This window comes from Pezoporus wallicus, unplaced genomic scaffold (genome assembly GCF_028554395.1).
Source record: "Pezoporus wallicus isolate ANWC-B61680 ecotype Strahan unplaced genomic scaffold, APGP_CSIRO_Pwel_v1 contig_2871, whole genome shotgun sequence".
NCBI lineage: Eukaryota > Metazoa > Chordata > Aves > Psittaciformes > Psittacidae > Pezoporus > Pezoporus wallicus.
The window spans coordinates 268,683-291,431 of NW_026640775.1; the positions used below are offsets into that span (position 1 = coordinate 268,683).

A 22,749-nucleotide genomic window follows, 5' to 3' on the forward strand; every position below is an offset into this window, starting at 1 on the left:
GTCAGAAAGTGTGATGCTAACAGATATCTCCCTCACCTCTCACCATGGATGGGCTCTCACCTTCCATGGGCTGTTCCCTTGGAACCAGGTCCAACGAAAGCAGTTCTTTTTGTCCCTGTCTCTCAGGTGATCTTTGTCCCCTTTCTAGGACTTCTTCCTGGTCTTGTCCTACAACGTCATCAAAAAGCTCTCAGGCCACAGGACTGAGGCTCAAAGAAGGCAAGGATCTGTTCTGCTTGCACCCGCAAGCCAAGTGGCATCACACCGCTTGCATCCCCATGGCGAAGCTGTCTCGTCCCACAGAGGTGGCTGCAGTGACCTGCAGCACATAGGCTTGGGACACTGGGGAAGCCGAGTATCCTACTTGGTTGCCCTCCCCTCACCACTCATGTCATGACGAAGTGACCAAATGGGAGCTGCATGAAGGCAGCCACATGCCTGGACCTCAGCATTGCAGCAGTGCAAATCCCACCGGCTCCCTTGCTACACTGATCAAAGGCTTTGCATGGGTGGTGCTTTTCTGGCTAATCTGGCAGCCTGATGATGGAGAGAAATGCTGGAGAAAGCTGTCCTGGGACTAGGGTCCACCACAGCCAAGTGATGCTCACCCCAGCTCTGGAGCAGAATGACAACAGGGGGTGAGGAGAAGGCTTTTGCCAAAACTCAGGTGCTCTGCCAGCACATTGCTTCCCACCTTCCTCATGCCCTTTTGTCCTCCCTTCTGCCCTCTGCTTCTAGCCCCTCACTTTGCCCTGCCTTCCCACTGCTGCTTTCTGTCCATCTGGATAGCTCTTCCCAGCCCCACACATTTCTCATTTATGTTACCCCCACCCCATCATCTCACCATCCATCCTTTCCCCTCTTTCTGCTGTTGTCTTCCTCTCCTATGACTTTCTCTTGAACGCTGGCCTTTTCTTATGTTTTTGAGACATAGGTATTACACCCCTCAGCTTTTCCTCTTCTGTATACATCTGCAGTGCCTGTGAAGTAAAACACAACAAATGCTGCCCTGCTACTAAGCTGGGACCACCAGACTGTGGTCAGACGGCTCACACAGCCTCCACCACCTAGAACCCAACCTGCAGTGCCCTGTGCCAGGCAGAGTTTGTATCCAGCATGCAGCAAATGTGGCAGGAGAAGGAAATTACCAGGGTTTATTAAGGTCAAGCAGGGGAGAAATTCCAGCACCTTCAGATAGAAAGGGGCACTAAGGAGACAAGAACTAAGTGCGCATGGGTGTTACAGGCCTGTTTCTTTCTCCTTTGCCTCACCGCTACTGTCCCCTGGCTCCCAGGCTCTCTTTGCAGCCTGGGCACTACCTTCTGCTTTGGTGACAGCCATTGTTTCTCTCACAGTCATCATCATCACATGGAAAAAAGTTGTCTGGCCACACACATAGGGCTAACATCACTGAATAACCTCACTGCTCAGAGAGCAACAGGTCCTTCAGCCCCAGAAGGAAGGGATGAAGCTCCGAGTAGCAAGCAAAGATCAAAGCGGAGGCAGCAGTCCCTCAGGAACCTGCAAAAAGCAAACAGAAAGTAAGCAGAGGGGCGGATCAGATGGAGCAATGTAGGGAAAGGGGGAGTTACTTGGTTTGTTTAGGAAGGAAATACATCTGAACTGCAAGTAGCACTGTGAACTGGGACAGTGTCCTGCAGGATTAGCTCGCAAGAGCTAAAACCATGTGGGACAGAGCTCTAGGAGACAGAAGCATCCTCCAGCGAGTATTTCTGGTGGGGCAGGGTGGAGAGAAGAGGCTGGACAGATGGTCTGCTCCTCCTTGAACTTCAGAGAAGCCAAATGTGCAAAGGGGAGGCACACAGAGGTGTCAGCACAGAAGCCTTTCCATCCTTTACCAGCTGTGGCATAAAGCATTTGAGTACGACTAATGACTGCTGCAGAGTTTGCATCACTGAGCTGTTGGCACAGATGGCTGACTTCCTTGTACATCAGCCAGTGTGGCAAAGGTCCTTTGATCTGGATACAGGGACTAGGGAATGGGATGGAGGTGGACGAGGGTTGCCCATGGGAAAAAAAGGATGTGTGGGCAGGGGACCGTGTGTCCCTGCTTGGGGCTGCCAGGATAGAGGCTGGCAGCTACCCTAGTCACTCAGGTCCCCATGCACTGTCTCCATCCTTCCCACCCATGCTCTGATGTGCCTTTAACAGCCTGGGATTTCCTACCAGGATGTTTTCATTTTGGTTGCCTCCCTCTTAGAGTTCCAAGGTGCTGCACAAAATTAGCAAGTTAGGAAGTTGGGGAATGGAGGCCTTAAAACCTGTTGCAGACATGTCACCCAGGTGCCACATTAACATGTCCCTGCATTCTACATCTGTACGTGTGGACTGTGCCATTTCTATGCACGGTGGGCCTGTGAGCAAAGGCGAGTAGGGATAACAGGTTAACCATTGCCACAGGATCTTTCGGTGGCTCTGCTGCATGCATTCCCCTCTGCCTGTTTGAGAATGGAGTGGCTACTCACTGGTTGGAAAACAGGTTTCTTCACTTTGCTCATCTGTAGTGAGCAATCAGAAACTCCTGAGCTCCTCTTGGGGGTCACAGCTAGGGGATGGACAGCTGTTGCCAAGCTTTCCTCCTCCAGTAGCTCTTTCTGAGCAGAGAACATACTATCTTGTAGCTGGTGAGTCCATGCTCTGGCATGAACGGCACCTTCAGGGTCCCTCTTCCTGGTGTTCTCCTCTGGGACCTGAGCCACTTCGTTGTTGCCTCCATAGAAACCTCTGGTGCTGTTGGTGAAACCTTTGCCCACGTTGACCACATGGACTTTCTTTCCAAATCTCTTCTTCTTCTTCCTGGTCTTGTTCTGGAGGAAGAGGCAGGTGAAGACCTGCTTGAAACGCTTGCGGAAATGTTTGGAGATGAGGGCATAGACGATGGGGTTGAGGCAGGAGTTGGCATAGGAAAGGCAGTGGGAAGCCAGGCGGCAAACATAAGTGGCTCGGTTGAAGGGGAAGTGGCCAAACCAGAAGCACAGGATGACCAGGTGGTGGGGCAGCCAGCAGAGGCAGAACAGGATGGCCACAGCCACAATCATCTTGGTGACCTTACGCTTGGCCTTCCGGGAATCTGAGATCCTTTCTATGGGATCTACGGAGGTCCACAGGAACTTGATGGTTCTGGCGTACGCCAGGCTCACAATGGTCACGGGCAGAAGGTATCCGAAGACAAACGTGAGGACGTCCAGAATCTTCCGGCGCTGGTCCTCCCAGATGGGGACACAGATGGGCACCCCGTGGTAGTGGACAATCTGGTAGTAACTGAGGTAAGGCCCCGCAAAGAACAGCGACAGTGACCAGATTGCTACAATGGCCACTCCTGCATTTCGGGAGGTGCGGAGATCCCGGGACTTCAGTGGATAGCGAATGGCCAGGTACCTGCCGAGGAGGGGAAGGAGAAGTGGCACAAACGCAACAAGGGTGAGATGAGGTATCACTCCTGCCCTGTGGAGCTGTGCCTCTTTACCCATCTTCCCCTCTCCCTGCCTCTTGGTAGGTGAATAGAGGTCAGGGTCATCCCAGCAGCAGATCTGGGATCTCCATCACACGCTCTGCTGTGCTAGCTTGGGAAGGTCACACAGCGTGCCTCTTGAATCAGGGAAAAGAATGATAGGAGCAGGACCCAGAGCCTCCCTGTTTCTCCTGTGGTGTGTTGCTGCCCTGGGGCTTTTGCTGTTTTGGTTTTACATAGTGGACACTAAACCTAAGTAGGTGCCTGTAATTCTTCCCAAGTGAGAGCTGAGTAACCAAGCCAAGAGGCTGGCTTGGTGCTGAGAGAGGACATGGGGAGCCAGGGATGCTGGCTCTGCTGGCCCTGCCTCTTGGGGAGGCCCTATGTGCTTTCTACAGGACATTCAACAGGGTAAAGACTGGCCTTTCTCCCACCCTCTAGCTCAGGGGTAGCAAACGCATTGTCTCTGAGCTGCGGGATTCACAGGGAAAGGGGCACTTACCTGTCAATGGAGACAGCAGCCAGGGTGAAGCTGCTGGCGTACATGGTGAGGTAGATCAGGAAATGCACAGCCTTGCAGGCAAAGGCCCCAAAAAGCCACCCGTCCAGGGTGTAAATCGTGGCCTGGAAGGGCACGCAGCAGATGATGAAGCACAGGTCAGCCATGGCCAGGTTAAGAATGAAGAGGTTGGTGGTGTTAATGACTTGGCCGTTCCGCAGCAGCACGGCCAGCACCAGCCCGTTCCCCACGGTACCCAGGAGGAAGATGAAGGAGAAGATGACGGGCACAATAATCCCGGCTGCTCGCAGCTCTGGACTGTTGGAAGAGGCGTTCCATCCCTCTGGCATCTGCCCATCTGACCTGTGCAAGGAGAAAGGGAGACACAGCACCTATACACGGCCATAAGCATGTAGGTGCTGGTCACTGCTGACCACAGTGGCCACCAGAGCTATGGCCCTAAGGAGCCTGATCCCAGCCTTTGTTTGAAGTCCACATTTCTTCCAGAGATACCAATCCCAATCAGCTGGTTAAATTATGACATCAGGATCCTCGTGATGTCTCCGGTAGGATGCTGTTGGGATCAGTCAGCCCATATCTGCCTGGCTTGAGTGGAGCTGAAGTCCCTTTCTCCTGCCCAGACATCATCACAGCATCTCCTTGCTCCCAGCCTCCTGAAGGACCCCCTGCCCTGCTGCCTGGCCTCCGCTACATTTGTCTGTAATCCCAAAGCTGCTAAACCTTTTGGGATTGTTTGCTTTGACAAATCTGAATCCCTGCTGCTGTTCCACATGCCATGGGGAAGGAGGCTGCTGTGGGCAGTGAATGGTCTTGGTAGACTCACCCCAGGGCTGTGCCACCTCCAGCAGCAGGGACCTGATGCCTGTATGACACCCTGCAGCAGCAGCACCCCATCCCAATCCCAACCCCAAAGAAGCTCCTTAAGCTGGGACCACCTCCACCCTGGAGCTGGCTGCTCCTTGTTCCCTGTGCAGTAGCTGTGCTCCACAGAGGAGAGGCAGATAAGGGTGCCTTTTCCTGATACTGAGGGGTGGTCTCAGGTTGGATGGTGGCAGCTAGGAGAGGATGGAGTCGGGGAGGGAGACCCTGGAGCCACCTGAAACACAATGTGATGATCATTGTGAAGGAACGGCGATCAACTGCACCGATGAACAATTACTGCAGCTCAAGATACTGTGGTTTGCTGCAAAACTTCCTCCAGCCCTAACACCGTGCTCAGGTGGAGAGCTCCAACAGCCTATCTCCTAGCAAGCCATGTTGTGCTATCATTAGAACAAATTGTCCTTGGCTGAGCAGCAGCCAAGAGGGAACGACACCATTATCTAGCACTGTTGACATGCAGTTGACTCTCTTTTGGACCACACAAGCTCCTTCGCCCCATGCTCTCCCATCCCTCGGCTCCCATCATTTCTCCTTCCCAGCTACCTCTCTATCACACGAAAAGATTGGCCCTACCTCTCTGGCTCTGCAGTCCCCTCTGTCCTACTCGTAACTACCTGTCTCGTCCAGCCAGCCCCGTGGTGTCTCCTTGCTCAAGCAGAGGACCCCGACCTCCCTCTGGGCACGCACCTTGCGTGGTGTCCCTGCTCAGGAAGCCCGAGGCCACCTCTCATTTTGGGGAGCTGGCACTCACCTCTGAGAGGAAGGGCCTGCAGCTTCGCAGCTCGCTGGGGGAAGCTCCTGTCCAGCCCAGGCAGCGGCGGCGGGGCCGATGCAGAGTTTGCCCCGGCAGCGCCGTCTCCCTGCCTGCTGCTGCGCTGCTTCCCCCTGCCCACCGCCGGCTCTGCTCTCTCTTCTCCCGGCTCCCGCACGCGTGTGTCTCCTGCTGGAGCTCCTTCCCTCTCTCTGTCTCCCCCCTTTCCCCCCCTCTGCTCTTGCTGCTGGTCCATTGATCTCTGTTGAGTGTTTTTTTCCTTCTCCCTGAGGTTGGGTTTGGAGTTAACTCCTCTCTGCCCAGCCTTCAGCAGGCTCAGCTGCTCCCTGCTCCACCGGGGAGGGGGCAGTGCAGGAAAGGCCTGATGCTCTCTGGTGTGAGAGGCAGGATGGAGGGGAGCAGGGTCCCATGGGCCCCGGCAAGCCTTGCAGGCACCCCTCGGTGCTGGGTGTTCAGGACATGTTGCCCAGCACCCCTGGGAACATGAATATCACCTCGTCCTTGGGATACGGGTCCAAACCCTCTGGAACACAAGCATTAATTGCTATGACTAGCTGTTACTAATTAATTGTTAGTAGCACGGCACAGAAGAGACCAGTTTTCCCACAATGCCTGACCTAGGGAAGGAGGGAAAGCAGGTTTTGGTTTCCATCCAGCCCAGCTCTGCCATCCACCAGCATTGCCCAGACACTGCAGTGTGGGGATAGAGGACAAGCTCTCCAGGGGGGCCATCTCCAGAGATTCGGCCCTACGACAGCACATGTGCTTGCTGATGTGCCGAGAGGCACAATGCCTCACCACCTCCTGTCCTGCCATCGTGTCTATGCCCCCAATGGACCTGTGCCCTGCAAACTTCTAGGCGTGCTGAGGACAAGTGGGGCTTGGTGGTCCTTCTCCAGCAAGACCTGAAGGCCACCAGCTTCCCTTCACTGGGAAGTCTTTTCAAATGATGGAGCAGGATGCTGAGGAGGAACAGGAGGCACTGACCCCTTCCCCTCCACAGCAGCCCCGTGTCCCTGTTGATGGCATCCCTCTGCTAGCAAGAGGGACAACGTGACCTCTCGTCCCCGCCTGCCACTCTGTCTGAAGGAGCAAGGTGTCCTTGCCGGCTCGCTATCAGCCACTGTAACCAGGGAAAAGGGGAAGGCCGTGTCTCAGGACACGCCAATAACCCAGGGGCTGCGGTGGAGCTCATCCTGCAGCGCAGCCTGTCGCAGTGCCGCTCGCTATGGACGGAGCACACCAGCGCTGCCTCCTCCTCCTCCTGCTGCTCTGCTCGCTCCCACAGCCGAGCATCCCGGGCCCGCCGTCACCTCCGGATGAACCCCAGGAGCCGCCGCTGCCGCCGTCGGGCACCGCTGAGCCCAGTGCCGACATCCTGCGCGGCCGCCCCTCGGCCCCGGCGCGGCCATACAGCCTGTCGCTCTCACCTGAGGACTACCACTACTACCCCAAGCCACGGCACCTGCGGCCCGGGCAGCTGCGCCGGCTGCTGGGCTCAGCCTTCGACCCGTTCTGGATGGCCACCGCGGAGCCGCGCCGCCGCAACACCAGCAGCGGCGACACCCTGGAGACCCAGAGCCGGGACCTGGCGGACGGCGCCGGGCGCTACCGCCGCAAGCTGTGGCGAGAGGCTGAGGGGCTGGAGCTGCCCCCTGAGCTGCGGGGCGCCGCGTCCCGCAGCCTGCGGCAGTGGTTGGTGGAGCAGGCTGCCTGCCGCCTCACCTCCACATGGGTTGACCTGGGAGCTGTGTTCTGGCCGCGCTGGGTGCGCCACACTGCCTGCGAGACCGGGCCCCGCAGCTGCTCCTGGCCCCCCGGCATGGGCTGCCGGCCCGCACAGCTCACACACATCAAGCTGCTGGCCTGGCACTGCTGGGCCGTGCAGCACCCCGGGCCCCCTCGCTGTGCGTGGCGGCAGATCCCATACCCGGTTGTGGCCGCCTGCAAGTGCTCCTGCCGCTGAGGGGGTGCAGGAGGGCACCTCTACCACCGGTACCTGTTCTCGCAGCCAAACAGACGCCTGGACTCAGCCTCAGGGCCAGGGAGCTGGGAGGTAGTCCCTGAAATGGAGAAATAAACTTCCGGAATGAAGTGGGATCAGCTGTGGTCATTGCTGTTTCTCGCCGAAGGCCTTGGGTAGGGGAACACAGCTGCTTTGCCCCTCACCCACCAGCACAGGGAGGTATTAGCACTCGTGGGAATGGGGAATCGAGGCACCCGACAGCAGGTTCAGACCCTGTTTCCATCAGCCCCAGTGGACTTGGTCCATCAGGGAGCAAGGGCAGAGGGATGCCAGCAGGGAAAGGATAGAGGGAATTGAGTCACGGATCAGGGTGGAAACGGTGTGGATAGGGGCTGGAGGGCATCACTGGGAAGGGGAGCAGGTTCGGGGCTGCAGTGAGGCAGCCTGGTAAGGGTGGAGGAAGTGCGGGGTGGGCAGGGACCTACCGCTGGAAGTGGTTTTGGGGGGTGTGTATGGAAACTGGATGGGATAGACAGTGCCCTGCTTCGAGCTACAATGGGTGAGATACAGGGATCCCACACCTATCCCTGTACGTGGTGTAGAGGGCGATGGCTCAAGACCCAGGGGGAAGCCTGGCAGAGCAGTGTACAGGGTCTGGGGTGGGTTGGTGAGCCCGGTGTGGGAACTGCATCCTTGAAAAGTGGCATCTGCTTCTGCATCCCACTCGGCAAAATGCCCTCTGCTTTCTGGGCTATGCTGCACAGAGCTGTACGTCAGTCCTTCGTTGGGAGGCCTGAAGAAATAAAGAGCTGGAGGCTTTGCCTGGGAATGTGGTATTTAGTGCCTGCAGTTAATGGGTGCTGCATTATTCGTTTCCCATGTGCCATCATCCAACCCTCCTGCCTTCCTGCATCCCTGTGTCATGCAAACCACAGTCTGCTGCAGAGCCTGGCCTTGAAGCGGGTGAAGAGGGAGATGGAGAATGGGGGGGATCTGGGAGAGACAGAAAGGAGAGGGAGGCAGAGAGGAGGCGAGAAGCTCAGAGCCCTTGTGTGCACACAAGGACAAGTGTGTGTATTGCAGTGAGGGAGGCTGCTGAGCTGTGAGAGACATCTGTATGGCTGCTCTCCACTGAGGAGGACTTGAGTTGCTGAAGCAGGGTTAAACGGCTTGGGTTGGCTGCCCTGAGTGCAGCAAAGACATCAGCAGGGTGACCAGCAGGAGGGAGAGAGATGGGAGCATGGAATGGGATTGCAAAGGGGGTGTGCAAGTAGGGGGGGAGCGAGATGGTGCACATGCATGGGCTCAAAACAGTGGTGGCTCAGGCTGGGCCCTGTCCCAGAGCCCATCTGGCTGAAGCAAGAGAGGCTTGAGCACAACCTCCTGCTGCTTCCCCATTATATTCCCCATTCCCAAGATACTGCCTGTTGATAAGGGGGTAGGGTTTGCAGCACTGGTGCTACGCAGCGGGAGCTCCATATTGTACTTTATCAGCAGGCTCAGCTCAGGGTCCTGTGGAGATGGAAAATGAAATAAAACCAGCACACAGTTGTGGTACCAGCTGCTCTAACAGAGTCTGGTGGCAGCCCTATGGAAAAGGTGATTTCCCCCTGCCCTCTACATCCCATCAAGCCCTGCAATCCTGGATTAACATCTGTGTTCTTCGGCAGCTGCTTTGGTTCAGGTGAGACAAGTTACTGCCCTGTAGCTCGCTCCCTGAGTGCCTAATGGCAGGTAGCATTTTCAGAGCAGGGCTTTGTTAACACGACCCAGTGCTTGGCCACCCAAGCACAGCACAACCTCATTGTGGCTGGAAGCTGTCCCTGGCTGCTGGGGAGGCAGCTGGTCCTCAGCTGAGCACGTGGGCAGACAGCAGGTCACACATGATTTCTCATCTGCAGCAAAACTGATGCAAACAAAGCAATCCTGAGAGATGCCCAGGTCCCACTTAGCTTGAGTGCTAAATTGCTACCCCAGCACAGCTTGCCGGAACAAATCCAGCGATCCCAGCCTGCAGCTGATGGAGGAAAATTACAGGTTTCTGGCACCTGCTCTTCCCTCAGCTTCAGCCCCAGGCAGACACAGTCTCCCTCTCCATGCTGCTGGCCTCTACCACCTCAGCTTGCCTGCTGCCCAGCAGCCTCTCTGGGGCAAGATGCAGCACCCAGATCAGGTTTGGGAGCACCGTAGTGATGGGTAAAGCCTTAAAGCCAGCCCCAGGGAACTAAGCAAGCCTCACACCTAGCACCTAAGAGTGAGAGGGGGAGAAAGGAGCACCAGTTTCAGCTGGCCCATGTCTTGTCTCAGACCAGTTGCTGGTAGCACATCTTGCCAAAGACTTAGGAAACCCCTTGCCTCAGTGGGGAATTACAGCTGTCAGATCTACCAGGGTGATGCTACTGGACCTGCAGGAGAGCACAGAGGAAGCAGGTGACATCAGGCATAGCTACATTTCCATCAGCAGAAGACAGCATGAGCTGCAGTGCTTCAGCACCAGGACTGAGGCTTCCAGAAAGACACAGCAGAGTGTTCAGCCACAGCAAGTAGAAGATGGGGATGGACTGCAGCTCCTGGATGAGAAAACAAGAGCCAGACAAATATCCGCTGCACTGCACGACACCTTTAATGATGCAAGAGCTGGCTGCCAGAGCCGCACACTGCAACAGCCACAGCTTCCCGCGGGCTGTGATGCCTTGAGGATTGGTCCTGCTTTTGGCAGCATGCTCCTCAAGCCTTTTCCCCTGGCACAGGCACTTGGTCATGGGCAAGGACAGCACCGCAGCAGGTGTTCGCTGGCCCCTCAAGGTATCGCTCCATGTTTCCGTCCCACCTCGGTGAAGGCTTCCACACAGTGGTCGATATCCTCATCGCTGTGTACAGCCGAGATCTGGACCCGGATACGGGCCTTTCCCTTGGGGACCACAGGGTAGCTGAAGCCAATGACATAAATGCCTGAGGAAGAAATGCAGGGAGAGTTAGAGCTGGCTTGCAGGGAGGGAGGTTGAGGTGGTATTGGGTGATAGAAGGGCTTTTGGATCATCCCTCCCCCTTCAACCATTTCCAGGCTTCAGGGTTTTCAGGGGGCATCTGCTCTCAAGCATGGAAATGAGGCCTAGGGCCAGTGGTGGGGATGGAGTCCAGCCTAGCAGGACAAGAGGGCTAATGTAAACTTCCCACCTCCAACAGAAAGAGGAGGTGAAGTCAGCAACGTCTGGGGGAGACCAAGAGGATGTTTGCAGGTGGAGGCTAAAGAAATAACAGGTTTCATGCAGGAGCATCCTCTGCAGGAGGGATGGTAGCACTACCCCCGGCTGTACTTTCCCTCCGGGCATGTGTCTGCATCTAGAGCTCCCTCTCTGGCTCACCTCTGTTCAGCATGTCCTCAGCCATCACTGCAGCCAGCCGAGCGTCCCCAAGCATGACAGGACAGATGGGGTGGTCTTTCTCTGAGATGGTGAAGCCAGCTGCTGTCATCTTACTTCTGAACCTGGTGAAGAGAACAAGAGGATGAGGCAAACCTCATCACCCCTGTCCTTGGGGGACCACTGCCTCGCCTTCCCCTGGTAGCCTGGGCCACCGAGGGCTGGATGTGGCGCTGCTCCAAAGTGCATCTCCTGTGCAGGGAAGGGATCCCTCTTTTTGGAGTGATCTCCAGCCACTTCCTGCTCAGCTCCATGGGACTGCAGCTGGTTGAGGGGCAGACTCATCCCAGCACACAGAGCATCCGGATCTGTCTGACACACACAGGCACATTCTGTGGTTTCCCCGAGCACCCCCAGGCCATGACTGGCAAACCACCTATGGCTGTCACTGAGGGTGAATAAACACACATGCACAACACATTCCTAAGGAGCCCCTTCCCCTGCTCCCACCCCAGTGTGCTCCGCTCACCGTTGGGTCTTGGCAGCCATGGACTGTGCAATGGCATTGCTCTCCATGAGCAGGTCCAGGGCCTTGGATGCACAGCCCACCACGGCGGGGGGCAGGCTGTTGGAGAAGAGGTATGGGCGGGAACGTTGTCGGAGCAAATCAATGAGGGGTTTGGGGCCAGTTGTGTACCCGCCTGCAGATGGATGAAAGACAAATGGACAAGGAACACCAGAGTAACCTGTAACCTACAGGAGGAATTCCAGTACAAAGCAGGCCTAAAAGCATCACAGCTCGTGCCTTTTACTAAGAGTTTCCACCTTGACCCCAAATGCAAGTGCACAAGGAAGATGAAAGTAAAAGAAGTACATGGCAGGACCTCCCTTGACCCTGCGGCAGGGTCCCAAACTGAGCCTCATGCCACCAGTAGAAAAAGACAACATGCAGTTGTGGCTCTATCATTAGGCAGAGGAAGGAAACATCAGTGATGCTGTGGAGCTTGGAGCTCTTTAGGGCATGGAGAACCTTGGTCAGGAAATGCCTTCACCTGCAGCTCCTCCAAGAGCTTTTCCCAGGGTGGAATTGATGATGGTGACTTTGTCCATCACTCCCAGGAGCTCATCAGTACCCCTGTAGTAGAAGGAACATCACATTCTCAGCTGTGCCAGCACACACCAGGGAAGCTGTTCTACACCTGAGGGATGCCTCAAGGGAAACAAAGGGCCACCAGCCAGGTCCCTGCTAAAGGAGTAACACCCCCGTGGTAGTTCAACCCAAGTGTTGACCTTCTCTTCTTCTGCAGAAAGGCTAAGCTAGAATCTCCCGAGATAAGAGCATGGGGTTTTCATCCCTTACAGATGGGAGAGCACTCAAACTTCCCACACAGATGTTTAATAGTGCAAACAGAGCACTAGCAATGCAAGCTTGTGAAGCATCTCTTCTTGGCAAACACTTGCAGCCAAGTGCACTGCTTGACACTTGGAGGATCTCCAGGGGATGGAAGGAAAACTTGCCCTGAGGGAATTAATCAAACTTGCCCTGAGGGAATTAATCTGTGCAAGCTAACTCCACAAAGCCCCCAAGCATTTGAAAGTGATATCTGAGAGGAGGATTTGGAAATCAGGAAGTCCAACTGTCTCCCATTTGGAAGCAGATGAGATGGTCACACCATCCCTTACACACTGATAAGCAGCTGTCATGTTGGGATGGGTCATTGCTAAAGTATCTCCCTCCAGGTGCCCTGAAGATGGGGTGCAAAACCTTCAAGCAGTGGTGACCCCCCCACAAAAATATGTTAGTTATCAATACCCTTGGCCTTGCTTCAGAGGCTATTGGGCTATTGGGGAAGAAACAGGGTTGAAACGGCCACTTACCGGCCATTGGGTCCCAGGAAGCCTGTGGCATGGCATTCATCAATGAAGACCAGGGCATCGTACTTCTGGGCCAGCTGGCAGATCTCCCTCAGGGGTGCAATGTCACCATCCATGGAGAAGGCACCATCAGTGGCCACCAGCCTCAGACGATGTTTCTATGGGAGGAAGAGTGGTGCCTCCAGGGGTGAAGATGTCACCCTGAGGAGAGGGGCTGGCGAGGAAGACTGGCACATAGCTCAACTCCTGTAGGGCATGGATGTATCTAACTGAGACAGGGGGGTCTGCACTGCAACCAGCTGCTTACCCTCCTTGCCCATCCATGCCTACACGTGCCTGTGGGCAAAACCAATGCCTACTGCATGGGAAAAGGTAGAGCTCACCCTTTGGGGCTGGTTACTGCAGCACAGCTAAGCTCACACTAGGGTGGGAGCAGACCTCCATACCTGCGCGTCCTGCAGCTTGGCTTCCAGGTCCTGCATGTCCATATGCTTGTAGCGGTACTTGTTAGCCTTGCACAGGCGGATCCCGTCAATGATGGAGGCATGGTTCAGCTCATCTGACAGCACTGCATCCTCTGGGGTCAGCAGGGCCTGGTCATGCCAAAGAGAAAGGATCATCCTTTGCTCCAGGGCACCATCTCACCAAGATCTTCCAGCATCTCTCAGGGCAGAGGACAAGGCTGTGTCTGACTGCAGCTCCCACGTCTCTCCTGGCACCGCTTAACTTTCCACTTTCCTTGCCAGTCACCTTATCCCCTTATTTCCTTAGGCCAGGCTCTTGCCTGTGGCTTCTGAGCTCAAAACCTCCCTCACCTTTCCTAGCAAACCTGGGGAATGGCCTCTTTTCCCTGCCTATGCTTCAAAGGGGAGTACAGACCTCCCACAGAATGGGAGCCCTCCCCAAAAGCTGGAGCCTGTCTTGAGAAGGGGGAGGTGAGGCTGATTAAACACCTCCTCATGGCTTCCCCAGTCCCAGGGCACCAAGCTGGGGTTCTCCACCACCAGTCACTACCATCTTTTCTGTGGCACAGAGCTCACATCGTAGCCTCTGGAAGGCATGGCAGGCACATTGGCATCACCTCCCTCCTGCATGCACAACACAATGAAAGCCCTACAAACCTCAAAGATGCCAGCGTTGGCATCAAAGCAGCTGGGATAGAGAATGGCATCTTCCCGCTGGTGAAAACGTGCAAGCTTCTCCTCCAGGTCCTTGTGTATGCTCTAAAGAGATGAGAGGAGCAAGCGTCACTGGCGGGGCAGCACAAGTCCTCACTTGCCCACGGCTGTTAGATGCTGACTGCAAGGGGAAGAAACAGACAGGTTTTATCCAGAAAAGGTGTGCGTGCATGGCAGAAATTAGTTGCGTTCAGCATGTGTTTGCAAACACAGACCTAAAATGCGGTTATGGGTTTGGACACCACAAGCACAGCAGAAACTCCAAACTCCCCACCCATGGGGGGAATTTTCTTTGCACTTAACTAGCTGACGGGGATAAACCAGGCTGGGTTTGATAGAGGCAATTCAAGTCAGGCTGGCTGCAATTTTGACCCTTAAGGGAGGGGAAAAGACATCAATTTTCTGAATGTCTTTCAAACTTAGGGGAGATTTAGATTAGATAAAAGGAAGAAATTCTTCACTATGGGAGTGGTGAGGCCCTGGCACAGGTTGCCCAGAGAAGCTGTGGCTGCCCTATCCCTGGCAGTGTTCAAGGCCAGGCTGGACAGGGCTTGGAACAACCTGATCTAGTGGAAGGTGTCCCTGTCTGTGGCAGGGGGTTGGAACTGGATGAGCTTGAAGGTCCCTTCCCCAACTCAAACCATTCTGTGATTCTATGGTTCTATGAGTTCAGAGGGGTGTTTGGTTCCTTTGTTCTCTGAGGGGTTGTAACGCTTTAAGTTGGCATATTTCCAGATGTTCAGCTGGTGCGGACACAGCCGGCTCTTTTTCCACCTGGCCACGTGTAACTTAGCACTGCACATACACGTGAGTACTGAGAAGGGAGTCTGAGAATGGCTACCCTAGAGGAAGGCATGCCGCCCTGTACCTGGGTACCACAGATGAAGCGGACAGAGCTGAGCCCTGCGCCGAACTCCTCCAAGGCCTCCACTGCAGCGCGGATCACCTCGGGGTGGCTGGAGAGCCCCAGGTAGTTATTGGCACAGAAGTTGAGGATCCCTGCGGGGAAGAGAAAGAGAGAAGCACTGAGCGAGGGCGAACGGGGACAGAAGCCGATGACACCGAGCGCCTGCCCCATACTCACCGCCTCCTCCGCCCGTCAAGCGGAGGTGGGGGCCTTGTCGGGAGGCGATCACCCGCTCACTCTTCCAAGTGCCGGCGCCTCGGATATCCTCCAGCTCGTTCTCCAGCAGCCGGCGGAGCTGAGCCGAAGCCGCTCCCGATGAGGACCGGGGGGTCCCGGCCCCGCAGACCCGCAGCGTCCTCACGGCCGCGCCGCGCCACATCCCGATGCCCCGCTCCTCCCCCTGGCGGGGAGGAGCGCAGCTAGGGAGGTGCTTGGCTCCAGGCTCGGGGAAGAGCGGCTGGAAAGCTGCTCATGGAAAAGGACTTGATGATCTTCAAGGTCTTTTCCAACCTGCTTGGTTCTGTGATTCTGTGTTGGGGTTGCTGAGCCTGGAGGAGACTCCAGCGAGGCCTTGTTGTAGTCTTTCAGTTCTTAAAGGGTCTACAAGAAAGATGAAGAGAGACCTTTCAGCAGGCCCTGTTGCAATAGGACGAAGGGTAATGATTTTAAACTAAAAAAGGGGAGATTCAGGCTGGATGTGAGGAAAAAATCCTTTACACTGAGGGTGGTGAAACACTGGCACAGGGTGCCCAGAGAGGTGGTGGATGCTCCATCCCTGGAGACATTCAAGGCCAGGCTGGATGTAGTTCTGGGCAACCTGGTCTGGTTGAAGATGTCCCTGGATTAGATGAGCTTTGAAGGTCCCTTACAACTCAAACTATTCTATGGTACTATGATTCTATGTACTATGTCCTGGAGGATTTTTGAGCAACAGGCCGTACTGCATCTTGAGGGTCAACAAGCCCAGGAGCATTAGGTCTTCCCACCTGAGGGACTTGGGGTGCTCAGCACAGGTGACTTGGGTCCTCTCCTAGGTGGTTTGTGGGTGTCCACCATAGAGGGTAATGAACCAAAGGGTCTGTAGGATGTGGGCGCATCCAGCTGAGGTGACCAAGGACCTACCAGCTGAAGGAGACTGGGTGTCTGAGCCTAAGGGATTTGAGTTTGTGACCCACAAGTCCACTGGGTTTAGACACACAGAGTCCAGCTAGATCAGGCATCTCCATCCTCCACTATAGCTGACTGGGGAATCCTGAGGCCAGGGTGGTGTAGGCCTGTCATGTCCAGGAGAATTAGGCACCAGGCTCTTGAAAGGGTCTTCAGCCTAGGTAGGCTGGTTTGGTCCGAGGATCTCAGGTACAAGATCCTAAAGGGATTAGGTGCCTCCTTGCCAAGGATTTCAATACCATGAACTACAGAATTCAGGATCTTTGATGGCTAAAATGCTCAGGCACCATCTGCCCAAGTGATTTAGGATAGTCAGGCCAATGGGTCTGGGAGTGTGAAGATGCTGGGCCCATGAGATTTAGGCACAGCAAGCCCAAGGGCACTGGGCACCCACAGCATGGAGGATTTTGGAGCTCCTGATGTCTGTAGCCAAGGGGGGTCAGGCACCTCCTGCCTGAGGCTCAGATCCTGCTATCAGGAGCATGCAGCCCTGCTTGGGGAAGGGCTCTCTCCAGGGCCAGTCCGGCCCTGGAGTCGTGCCAGCCCCCCTGGGCAGAAAGCCAGAGCCCCGGGGTGATAGCGGGGCCGTGTCCAGCAGACCTGCCTCACCCTGCCTGCCTGCAGAGCTGCCCACTGCCATGCTCAGGACCATTCCTCCCCATGGATTAACCCCTTCCCTCTTGCTGGACACCTCCAACTCCTTGAAAACAAATGTGGACAGACCCTGGCCCCGCTCCACCTCCCCCATCCCATCCCTGTCACCGCCACCCAGCTGAGGCAGGCAGCCCCATCACCCAAGTGGTTGTTATCTCCAGCACCCAACACCATCTCCAGACCTCACATGCAGCACCCTCACCTCAGACCCATGGTGGGGACCCAGGGAGGTGGAATAAACCCCTTTTCCTCCTCCGGGGAATGCCGTGGCTGTACGTTCCCATTTCCCCTCCAACACAGGCAGGCTTTGCCTGGCCCCAGCAAACACACAAACCCCCAAGGAGCCTGGGCAGGATCAGTAACTGAAACCCTGTGTGGCCTCGACGGACACACTGAATCACCAGCACTCAAACACCCAACAAGCAGCCCACCAGTAGCAAAAAAACCAAACAAGACACACAAGAAATTTCTGAGACTTCGAAATAAAAACCCAGACCAGTAACTCTTACAAATGGGAACTCTCCGTACCAAAGGTGTTCCTTTTTCCTTTCATTAACTGCCTTGTTTTAATTATTTCCACACAAGAATCAATTCTTTATAAAATGCGATAGAAATGGGTAAAAATAAAGGCAAACGCTATTTACAGAAACCAACAGGGAGAGTACCGAAACGCCTCTTGGCTTCTTATTTCTTCTTGGGTGATTTACGGGCGCTGGACTTGGCCTTGGGTTTTGACCGCTTTGCCTTCTTGGGCCTGGACACCTTCCGTGACTTGGCTCTAACAGTCTTTGGCCTCTTGGCTTTCTTCGGGCTGGTCCTCGTCTTCTTCCTGGCTCTTTTGGCGGCAGACTTGGGCTTCTTTGCTGGAGACTTGCTTCTCCTGCGCCGAGCCGCTTTCCGGGGCGACGTGGATCTCCTGGCCGTCTTCTTCCTCTTCCTAGACGGGGACCTCTTCGCCTTGTTGCCCTTGGCCAGGCGGAAAGAGCCGGAGGCGCCAACGCCTTTGGTCTGCTTGAGGACACCGGTGGCGACGAGGCGTCGGATGGCGAGCCTGATCTGGGCGTCGGCGTTGTGGCCCACCTTGTAGTGGCTCTTCACGTACTTCTGGATGGACTGCCGGGACGACCCGCCGCGGCTCTTCTCGGCGCGGATGGCCGCCGCGATCATGTCCGAGTAGGTCGGATGAGCCGCCGGCCGCCGCGCCGCCCTGGCCCGCTTGGGCTTGGGGGCCGGAGCCGGGAGCGGGATGGGGCTGTCCGACATGGTCAGCGCTTCGCGACGCCCGGCGATGCCCTGCTCGGCGGGAAGGCTCGTCCTGTCCTGTCCCGCCCTGCCGGCGCCCCCGCCCCTGGGCGGGGATTGGCTGGCGGAGGAGCGGTGGGTGAGGACCGCAGCAGACCCCGGTGCCGCTCCCGGTGCCGGTGCCGCCGCCGCCTCTGCGGCCGCGCACGATCCGGTCGCCCTTTTAAAGGCGCCGTGCGGACCGCGGGGAGGACTGCCCCCTGCGCGCGCCACGCGCGACCCGCCCGCCCACCCCCGCCACCCGTGTCCCCGGGTGTCCCCGAGCCGAGCCGGCGGGATGGGACAGGGATGGGCACTGGGGATGGGGAGGGACACTGGGGGGCAATGGAGCGGGACAAGGAAGAGTATCTCGGAGGACACTGAGTGGGGGCAAGGAGGGACACTGGGGGACACGGAGGATGCTGCGGGACAAGGAAGAGTATCTCGGAGGACACTGAGTGGGGGCAAGGAGGGACACTGGGGGACAAGGGCAAACATTTGGGGGGACACTAGGTGGGGACAACAAGGGACACTGGGGAACAAGGAAAAGCATTTGGGGGACACTGGGTAGGGACAAGGAGGGACAATGGGGAGTGCTTGGGGACACTGGAAAGATAGAGAGGGACATAGAAGGGACACTTGGGGCAACATCAAGACATGTTGAGGGAAACGTAAAGGGGATGCTGAGGGTGAGGGAGGACATTTGGGGAGGACAGAAGGAGCAACACAAGGAGAAACATTAGAGTACAAGGAGAGATGTTGGGGAGGGCATCAGGCGACAAGGAGGGACTCTAGAGGGGACACCAAGGAGAAAAGGGTGAGCACTGAGCTCAAAAAAGACTCGGCAGCAATAACCCACTGCCCAGTGACTCTGCCCTCTTTGTTCCCCACCGGCTGCTTTGGGGGGACACCAGCTCAGCCCTCGCATGTCAGGGGTCCCAAACAACAGGCTGTCCCCTTTTTGGGGGAGACAAGCACAGCTCCTCATGAGGGGACAGATGCCAGTGACAGGCATCCTTACCCAGCTGCCCAAGTGATCGGCTGTTCCTGGGAGATTAAATGTAGCTGCTATCAGCATATTGCCTGTAGGATTTTGATCATGTTTTCCCCCTTATTTCTTAAAAACGTGGGTGCAGCCACCTTTTGCCCACCAACACACTGCATAGTGCTTGGGGTGAACCCTAGCACCTCCAAACTTCCCCCTGCTTCAACAGCGTGGTAAAATACACAACAAGCACCTGCCTGTAGCTTCAGTGTGCCCTGCATCCCCCAGAGAATGACAACCACTGGCCAGGGACACGCAGAAGTACACATAGAAATAGACACAGATCTATAAATACAAACAAATGTAGATGTAGAAACATAAAAGGGTGCTGAGGCACTGCCACAGGGTGCCCCGAGAAGCTGTGGCTGCCCCATCCCTGTCAGGGTTCAAGGCCAGGTTGGACGGAGCTTGGAGCAACCTGGTCTATGGAAGGTGTCCCTGCCCATGGCAGGGGGTTGGAACTGGATGAGCTTTAAGGTCCCTTCCAACCCAAACCAACTCTGTGATTCTGTGATACTAAATAGAATAGAAATAGTAGAATTAGAAATACTAGAAAATAGAAATAATTTGATGCACTCTCCCTAACATATAGAGGTGCTGTGGGAGGGTGCAGCATGCCCCTGTCCCAGAAGGAGGCACTAGGCCCCCTGATGCCGTCCCATCGGTGGAAGGGCTGTCAGGGCATCCCCCTTGTGCTTCCCTCCCTGGTGCTGCTCTTTCATGTGCCCCTCTTCATTTGGAGAGTAGGAACGGTTTGCAGCACCTGCAAACTACTTGATTTTATTAAGAGCAAAGAGCTTCTGATTGCAGGGAGGAATAACTGCCTTCCCACCCCCCTTGGGTTGTTTTTTCATGCTTAAAACATAACGAATACATCACTTTGCACCCCACATAGGCACAAGCTCTGTTGGCCTCTGTACAACACTTTGACCGCCTGAAAGACGCTCTAATTTTTCCTAGACGGGAATAAACGGCCATCGCTGGCTGCCTGCACGTAGGCAAACCAGGAGCACGCAGATAAGGCACCATCTGCTTTTATTTGCATCCAAGTTTTCAACTGTCACAAGACGGGCTATGAGGGTAGACAAGAAGGAGGGGTAACATCATCCCAGAGCCCCTGGGGTGGGCACAGTGCCGCGGGCTGACCACAGAGCCTCCAGGCTTCAATGCCATTATCAGGGCAGCACAGTGATGGGAAGGCAAAAGGGGGGGGCGGCAGGGAGGGAGGAGGGCATGTGTTTTACCTAACTTTAGCCAGCTGAAAATTAGGGGTCTAATCTCAGCCCATCACCTGGGCACCTCCTGCAGTCCAACAGGGCTGCTCAGCATCTTCCAGTGGGTGCCGCTGCTGGCGGGCAAACACCCTCTCCCCTGTACATGGGAGAGATACAACCTTTCCATCCCTTTCATGCAGACCCTTTCCAACACTTCCACCCCTAGCATTTGCCCAGTCAAAATAGGGGGAAAGTCCCTTCCACCCCTTTCATCCAGACCCTTTCCAACACTTCCATCCCTAGTATTTGCCCAGTCAAAATAGGGAGAAGATCCCTTTCATCCAGACCCTTTCTAATACTTCCATCCCTAATTTTTGCCCAGTCAAAATAGGGGGAAAGTCCCTTCCATCCCTTTCATCCAGACCCTTTCCAATGCTTCCATCCCTAGTATTTGCCCAGTCAAAATAGGGAGAAGATCCCTTTCATCCCTTTCATCCAGACCCTTTCCAATGCTTCCATCCCTAGTATTTGCCCAGTCAAAATAGGGGGAAGATCCCTTTCATCCCTTTCATCCAGACCCTTTCCAATGCTTCCATCCCTAGTATTTGCCCAGTCAAAATAGGGCATAAGATGCCATGCCACCAAGGAACTTGGAGGGAAGGTGCACATTGATCACAGCTCATTAGACTGCTGTTGGACTTGTACATAGAGAGGAACCCGCTTGGTACTGGAAAGCACCCCTGGAACCCTGCTCTGTTTTACTGATGCATCCTTAATATGAGCTGGGCAGAACCAAGAGAGGTTTTCTGGCTCCTGGTGGGGTGCTGGGGCTGGAGATGAGGTACAGATGCTGCAGGGCAATGCAAGCCCTGCTGCCTGTGGGAAGTGGAGCCAAGGCAGCATGGAGGGCGCTCATCTGGAAGGGAACACTATTCCCACAGGCAACTCACGCTGCCATGCCTGGCTTGGGCTCGTGCCTTCATTTTTGGCCACAGGAGCCAGCCACCATGCACAGGGTGGGGTGCATTACCCCTTGAATCCACTTTTCTCCCTGAGGAGAGCTACCTAACAGCTCCAAGCCTCCTGTACCTCCTGTTTCTGGCATTAGTTAGCAGGGATTGGGAAATCCTGCTTCTCTGACAAACCCCAGAGGATAGACGTCAGATGAATCCTCTCCGTAATCCCATTCACCTTCTCCCTCTCCACACTGTGTTCAGCCAGACCCCAAGGGATTTATGCACTTCCAGCTGTGGATTTCATCTTAAATGGTCAAACCATGAGCACCGTGGATGTGCTATGGATCCCCTTGTAGGGGCAGGACAGCTGTTCACTGGCATTTGAGTGCACTGGGGCACTTCTGACGTTTGATTTTACCTGCTTTCCGTTTCCAAAGAGACTCAAAACCCCCAGCACTAGGACTTGCCCTTGCTGACACTCAGGTTCAAGCTTCAGTGCTTTGTCTAGTGGCAAAACAGGGGAATTTGCTGATTTTCCAGTGTGCTCACCAGAGCGTCAGCCCTGAGCCCCCACTGTGCAATGCAGCGTGGTCAACCCAGCACGAAGCCACTCAGCCCAGACACCATGAATAGCAGAGCTAGCTTTAACCATGGCAAGGTTAGACAGCGCCTTTGGCTGACACAGTCTAGTGTGAGGCATCCATGCCCATGGGGAATGGAACTGGATGATCTTAAGGTCCTTTCCAACCCAAACCATTCTATGATTCTATACGAATGAATGGCAAAGGGATATTGCCTCTGGTTGCTGGACTGATCACCACTGTTTTGAAATATTTATGAGCTGTCCTAAAAGGCAAGCTCCTTATGTGAGCAGGGATGCTGGCTCTCATGCAAACCAGGGTACTGTAGAGCTGTGGGGCTCCCCTTTGCCAGAGGGACATTTCTCACATCCACAACGTGGCTGTGAGCAGGTTGATGGGGTGGAGGCATCACTTTGGGATGCTTTCTTGGGCTCTGCTGTCCATTGCGTGGGCATTGCAGTCATCTCCCTCCCTGCCACGCTCCCCACACCCAGCTCCCCTGCACCCAGCAGATAATGATGCAGAGATGACGGGGTGACCATATCACCCTGACACAGGCGAGGCCTGGGCTGCCCGATTAGCACCGTGCCGGTTTGGGAGGTGTTGGCGCACCATCACCCCGGGATGACGGGATGCTCCTAGCTGGCTGGTGCTGATCTGCTCATCTCGGACACATGTCGGGTGCCTGCACATTTCGCCTGTGCTGATGCGACACATTTATCGGGGTCAGCAGTCCCTGCTGAGGAAGGGTAAAAAAAACCCAACAAACACCACCCAAACAAACCAACCCAAACAAACACAAGATAGGGAAGCATTCAGGGAAGGAGCCGGTGAGCAGCGTGCTGAGAACTGCGCACAGCAGCAGTCTGCATTCACCCCACGCTCACCCCCAGTGCCCCATTTTTGGGGGGTTTCCT

The 22,749-nt window shown here is 55.5% G+C and overlaps 4 protein-coding genes across 5 annotated transcripts; 1 reads left to right on the top strand and 3 right to left on the bottom strand.

Annotated features, from left to right (window-relative positions):
* Positions 1 to 1,387: 1,387 nt before the first annotated feature.
* On the bottom strand, positions 1,388 to 5,725 carry GALR3 (galanin receptor 3). 2 transcript variants are annotated; one of them, XM_057420706.1, is made up of 4 exons: positions 5,626 to 5,725; positions 3,975 to 4,334; positions 2,487 to 3,399; positions 1,388 to 1,521 (listed from the first exon to the last, which is right to left on the bottom strand). In XM_057420706.1, exons 2-4 carry the CDS (start codon positions 4,319 to 4,321, stop codon positions 1,492 to 1,494), a joined length of 1,290 nt encoding a protein of 429 aa, XP_057276689.1. In that variant the 5' UTR covers positions 4,322 to 4,334; positions 5,626 to 5,725; the 3' UTR covers positions 1,388 to 1,491. The 2 variants fall into 2 exon arrangements, with proteins under 2 accessions (XP_057276689.1, XP_057276688.1); XM_057420705.1 differs by having other exon boundaries at positions 3,975 to 5,088.
* Positions 5,726 to 6,556: 831 nt separating this feature from the next.
* LOC130605308 (noggin-like) lies at positions 6,557 to 7,681 on the top strand. The gene has a single exon (XM_057420712.1). It carries the CDS (start codon positions 6,875 to 6,877, stop codon positions 7,610 to 7,612), a length of 738 nt encoding a protein of 245 aa, XP_057276695.1. The 5' UTR covers positions 6,557 to 6,874; the 3' UTR covers positions 7,613 to 7,681.
* Positions 7,682 to 10,212: 2,531 nt separating this feature from the next.
* Positions 10,213 to 15,328, bottom strand: GCAT (glycine C-acetyltransferase). The gene is made up of 9 exons (XM_057420708.1): positions 15,112 to 15,328; positions 14,896 to 15,026; positions 13,971 to 14,072; positions 13,296 to 13,442; positions 12,853 to 13,007; positions 12,027 to 12,109; positions 11,504 to 11,675; positions 10,978 to 11,099; positions 10,213 to 10,564 (listed from the first exon to the last, which is right to left on the bottom strand). The coding sequence occupies exons 1-9, from the start codon at positions 15,311 to 15,313 to the stop codon at positions 10,413 to 10,415; spliced, it is 1,266 nt and encodes a 421-aa protein (XP_057276691.1). The 5' UTR covers positions 15,314 to 15,328; the 3' UTR covers positions 10,213 to 10,412.
* A 1,930-nt stretch (positions 15,329 to 17,258) lies between these two features.
* Positions 17,259 to 18,190, bottom strand: LOC130605312 (histone H5). Its single transcript, XM_057420716.1, has one exon. It carries the CDS (start codon positions 18,016 to 18,018, stop codon positions 17,440 to 17,442), a length of 579 nt encoding a protein of 192 aa, XP_057276699.1. The 5' UTR covers positions 18,019 to 18,190; the 3' UTR covers positions 17,259 to 17,439.
* Positions 18,191 to 22,749: the final 4,559 nt, after the last annotated feature.